The following is a 5,553-nucleotide window of genomic DNA, read 5'->3' as shown; positions in this document are numbered from 1 at the left end:
TCAAAGCCTGCTAATATCCAACATTACAATAAAGTTTCTGTCCTCCGATGAAAGTGGTGTGAAAAATGCGCGTCGAGCGGTTTTTCAAAAAATTGACTCTTTGAGTAACAGTTTTTGATGCATCGTCTTATACTATTAGAAACACATTGCTGCTACAAGATGAAGTTAACAAAACTGTTTTGCGGGGAATTAAAAATTTAGTTTTAAGATTTTATCAGGTTAAATGAAAAAGAGTTCAATTGAAATCTGAAATCTTTCTTTTGAAAGTTTCGATTGGTTCGAAAAAAGTTTGAAAAGTGATCAGTTTTATTTATCCTGCACACAAATTTTCCAGGCGTTTTTCATAGTCGCTTACAATTTTCTTTTTCATCGCCCAGGATTAAGAACGGTTAAGTAGAACTCAACTGACCATTTATAGTTAAGTTTTTTGTCTACTTGTAAAACATTATTGAAAATGTCAGTTTTAAAAATAGAAGTAAAATTGTAATCGTGAAACAGAAGTTTAAGACCGATAATTCATTTTTTTTTCGAGTAAACGTCATTGAAACTGTTCTTTTGTTTATCCACAAAACTGTGAATCATTAAAATCTTTAATTTTACTATTTTCTAGGAGAAAACCTAATCGACGTGGAAGAGGTTCGTTTGAAAACGGTGCAATTTGACTCGCAAGTTCCGGATGAAGCTGAACAAATTCTTGTGCTATGTCATGCAGACTTAGAGCAGCAAGCAAAAGTGAGTTTCTTGTAAGTTTGTAATAAAATTTCGACGAAAAATATCTGGAAACTTTGAAAGATTTACCTGTCACGTTTTTTAAAATTTTATACGAATTTTTTAATTAAAACTGCATGATTTGATAAAATTTCAGGCTAGATTGTTTTTAGTTGACTGATAACTTAGCTCAGAACTCATTTCATGTCAAACTGGAGAAATTTTGAAAAATGTTTCAACCAATTTTTCTATAATTTCTTCAAAACCTACTAAGGTACAGTCAAATATCCAGAAGCAAATTTGTATTATTATTTTTTAATTTGCTGGGCCACTCCATTTTTCTTGTTGGTGGAATCATTTTATTGACTTTATAGAGTTTGAATGGAAATATGCCAGACATTTTTCAGTATGAGAGTATCTCAATGAAGTTTGTTGTGTTACACAGGAAAAAAACGTGGAAATGATTGAACAGAGTGAAGAAAAGAGGAGCATAGGAACCCAGACTGAACAGACAATGGCGGGTTACCCAAGTTCAACTTCACATCGCCACATTCGTATTGATTTTATTGCTGACTACGGCGTTTTTTACGGTCAACCAAATAACGTTATAACAGTGGCGTGCGGAAGAATTTTCAGAGGGAGGGTGGGGGACAAAACTTTTTAGGTTCTGTCAGGCAAAAAGTGATGTTTTAAAACAGTATCAAATGGGGGGACCCTTTGGGTCGGCCGGGGGACGCATCATTTAAGAATGGACGTTCGCCCCTCCCTCTCAAATGCCCCCTTTCAAATCCGCCCCGGCTGACAAATCGCTGGTTGAAACCGACGAGAAATTTGTTTTCGATAGCTTATTTAAATTTTGCGCTGAAAACTTAATTATGGTCGACAGTTTTTTCGAACAGAATAAACATTGGCCCTAAGCTCAACATTGAAAAAAGTTTGCTTCTAATTTCCAAAAGATGTGCCATAGTATAGTAGCAGATACCGAAACGATGCATTGAAAACAGAAAAAAAAACTTCGAAAATCTACTGCTTTTGTTTTTACAATGATCGAGTGAAGATTAATGACAAGACTGCTTAACTTTAGGGTATAAAACCACCCCAGGTTCCGTTTTTTGTTTTAATGAAAATTATTTCTCTGAAGTAAAAAATAAATTTTTTTTTTAAATTTTTTTAAATTATTTTTTAGAACAGAAGTCACGTTCGAGGAACTGCGAATCAATTTGTAGAAGGAATGAACAAACTAACATCCAGTTTGTCGTGTATCAAAACAACCATTTCTATCCTGCTAACTACGAGAGAGCACCGCCAGAATTCGAGAACAATTTTGAAGCTATGAGTGTTAGTAGTGGACAGTACCCCAGAAATTTTAGAACTTTACTTTGTAGACAAGATAACATATCAACCATGTGCAAAATCCTATGAACAAAATTGTGATCATGAAATACGTCATCAAAAAAGTTTCTGAAGTAAAATTTGAATTAGATCAGAATATCACTATGTTAATGATTTTAGATTTATCAATATTTCAAATATAATGGTGAGCGTTGAGTTTAGTCTGCATTTTGGTTAACTAAATTTCAATGAGCGTTCTGATGTAATAAAAAAAATTAGGTCATTTGATTAGCTAAAATATGTATTAATTGATTTCAATCGTAAGGCACAATTTTTTGCTGATCAATCAAAAACATCATTTAAATCATAATAATTTGATAGGAACTATAAGTATCGGCTAAAGAAAACTGGTCGCTTGATTGAATATGAATCTGTTTACAAATGCTTTTTTAAACATTATTGTATTTTTTACTAGTTGTATAGGATAAAATCAAACTCTGATTGATTTCAAAAAACAGTTATAGAGTTAAGGCAAACTGCTTGTCTGAAAAAATACTAGGATGAAAATATCGATTTAATAAAACAATTTAATGAAACTAATCTATACTTTAAAGAAGGGCTAAGAATTTTGCTATATTTTCTGCTTTCGTTTAAAAACTCAGTAAGCGCAATATCTGCACAATGCACTTTTTTCCAAATTAAAAGCAGTTTTTATTTCAACAACTATTCACTGCAAAAATTGTTCTATCATTGAAATGATCGGTTTTAAAGTTCACTATTGTATTGTGTGAATTTAGTTCACAGCAGATGAAGCAGTTAACTCACTGAAATAAACAGTTGGTATAGTAGCTTTGGGTCAAAATAAATATCAATTAAGAAATTGATTAAGATAAATTTTACTCGTCAGACATTCAGCTGAAGAAGGATGTATCTCTGACTTTGGATCCAATTCTATCCTCATCCGAAGTCACAACGTAGAATGTTTGTCCATCTGACGGATCCTTACACACTATTGTGTACAGTAGTCCTCTTCTCGTATGAGGTTCTGACCATTTATTACGCTCCCTTGATCCATCTGTAGTTGTAGTATTGAACCATCCACTCGCCTGTTCGCACCCTTCCATCTCAGTCATCACTACCAGGTACTCACTCAACTCGTGATTGATGCAAAAAGAGGTAATATTTTTTCCTTCTGACCTCTGCTTTTTAATTTCAGTATCTAGATCTGACCTGTTGCTCTTTGTGAATATCACTTGTTCTTTATTCTCATATTGAGTCACACCGGCAGTTACTACGAAAAAGTATTTTTTATTGAGGCAGTTGACACTAGTCACAGACAGACCAGGCAAAAACAGATCTTCGGGGTCTTCAGTTTGCATAATGGACTGTGCCTTGCCAAAAAAATCTTCCATCATATAAACGTAAAACTTTCCCGTTTTCTGATCAGCTGCAAGTGAGAAAATATTCATGCCTGCCTTGGTGTGAATTTTTACTTGTTCCTTCACTTCTTTGAACGAGGAGCTGACCAAAAATTGCTTCTTCCCTGTGTTAAACTTTTTGTGATTATCGAATATAGCTATCATGTTGTTGCCATGTACACTCTGTGATATCAAAGTCTGTAGGTTATTGTACGTATAAAATCTGATGAAGTCTATGTAATTAGTTTTGCCGTATTTTTCAATTGTACAGAATTCAGTGAAGGTTCCTCTGCTGAACATTGGCTCAGTGGAAGGTCGCTGATCTTCAAGTTTACTCTCATTGCCTGTCATGTAGTGTGTCAGTTCACCTCCTCCATCTAAACACAAAGAAATTGATTAGTCTCAGAATCGCCTTTTTTTCCAATAAAGGTAACGTTAGGTGACGGCTTCACAAGTGAGTAAATGACCATAGCATGGTTTTGACCTGGATCACTAAAGAACAAGTTTTGCGCTGTCTTTTAAACATAGGTAAACAAAGGGCTCGCAAAGACTTTTAAATACTTTGGCAGAATACCAAAACTGAATGCAAAAAGTAAAGCGCGTATAATCATGAGGATAAAAAAATTATTTAATGACAAAAGACATATTAGAGATTGCTTAGTCTAAAAATATCATCCGAAACAATTTTGATCCGAAACACTAAAGGAGCAGGTGAACTTGAATTTGAATTGAATTTGAGAATGATTTTCATTTCTTAATATTATATCGCTTTCCATTGCTATAGTTGTAATTAGATAGTCGCTTTGTTGTTAAGCTGTAATTGATTTCACAATCTGACGCCAGCATATATGGTTCAACGGTCGAGAATAATTTACCAGTGTGATCATAAGCAGCCTGGTAGTCTATCGTCGCAGAGAGACAGTGAAATCCTGGGACATTCTTCATAATGCAGTAATTAGCCCACACTCCTCCGAAACATGAGTCTGTGCAGATAGTTGGGGGTTCCATACCAGTTGGGATCCAATCAAAGATCTCTTCTATTCCAACTGTACCGTCAGCCAGACACCAGTTTCCAGTTGGCATTTCCCCATGGCCAGTGTAATATAGCATTGGCTTGTATTTTTTAGTGTTGCAATGCTGGAAAAACTTCTGAACGCTTGATTTCACATCTTCTTTTCTCATGTGCAAATTTTGCACTCTGTTGTAGAGATGATGACCAACAGCTCTCTCCATGTTCACGAAATCCACACTTTGACCTTTAAGAAATAAGTCCCGCCTTTCTCTCGCCTCACGTTCCCCCATTTCGGACAGCTGGATATAATTTGGAGGCTCACTTGCACCTGATATTAGAAGCCACTTCCTCTCTCTGTCTGTTGGGTCCCACTTGTCAATGTCACATATTCTACCCGCCTTCTGTTTAATCGCGGAACCAGCCAATTCGATAACACTCATCATGACTTTTGTGTTGTCGCTGATTTGTTTCAAAGATATGTAAGCTCTGATTCGATTCGGATAGCTGTTCAATGTGCAACTTGGATTTCAGAATAATTTGGTTTTAGTTATTAAAATTGGATCTATAAGCTGCAGCGTCTTTCAGAGAGAATAAAGAAGATTTATTTTTGTTATATTTTTCAGCATGAGTACAACAATTTTGAAAGTACAAACCATTTTGTGAAAAATTGTCATATGTTAACTCCAAATCTGACCATACCATTTTTGTACGCCAGAACGTAAATCAGTTTTTATGTTTTAAACTTCTGGTTAAACTTTGATTAAGTCGTTTTTTCATCTTTAAACAAACTAGTCGTGCACTTATACGGTTAAATTTTATACCAAATCAGAAAGTGTCATTTTAATAGCGGAGAAAAAGCTCAAAATCTCAAAAGCAGTAAGATAACATAATGATCCATATTGCTTAAACTGCGACCATGTGAACTAAGTCTAGCTTTTTCAAAGTATACTCGTTGTTCATAAATAACACCAAACCGAAGTGTCCAAAAGCTAACCCATTTTTGAGGCTAACTTAAAGCAGACAAGGCCACTGAAAATATTTTCGCTGAAATACGTTTTACATGTTTTATAGCTTATCTTTTTT

General features: G+C 34.7%; 1 protein-coding gene across 1 annotated transcript; it reads right to left on the bottom strand.

The window, feature by feature from the left end:
* Positions 1-2,366: 2,366 nt before the first annotated feature.
* Positions 2,367-5,170, bottom strand: LOC134853147 (uncharacterized). Its single transcript, XM_063869099.1, has 2 exons — positions 4,334-5,170; positions 2,367-3,835 (listed from the first exon to the last, which is right to left on the bottom strand). Exons 1-2 carry the CDS (start codon positions 4,911-4,913, stop codon positions 2,952-2,954), a joined length of 1,464 nt encoding a protein of 487 aa, XP_063725169.1. The 5' UTR covers positions 4,914-5,170; the 3' UTR covers positions 2,367-2,951.
* Between the last annotated feature and the right edge of the window lie 383 nt (positions 5,171-5,553).

Source organism: Symsagittifera roscoffensis, chromosome 8 (genome assembly GCF_963678635.1).
Source record: "Symsagittifera roscoffensis chromosome 8, txSymRosc1.1, whole genome shotgun sequence".
Lineage (NCBI taxonomy): Eukaryota > Metazoa > Xenacoelomorpha > Acoela > Convolutidae > Symsagittifera > Symsagittifera roscoffensis.
This window is presented reverse-complemented; position numbering and strand designations above follow the sequence as displayed.

Excerpts from the sequence above, each read along its gene's own strand:
- LOC134853147 (XM_063869099.1), bottom strand. The coding sequence starts at position 4,913 with ATGATGAGTGTTATCGAATTGGCTGGTTCCGCGATTAAACAGAAGGCG. Across the intron at positions 3,836-4,333 it reads GGCTGCTTATGATCACACTG|ATGGAGGAGGTGAACTGACA; the intron begins GTAAATTATTCT and ends CTTTGTGTTTAG.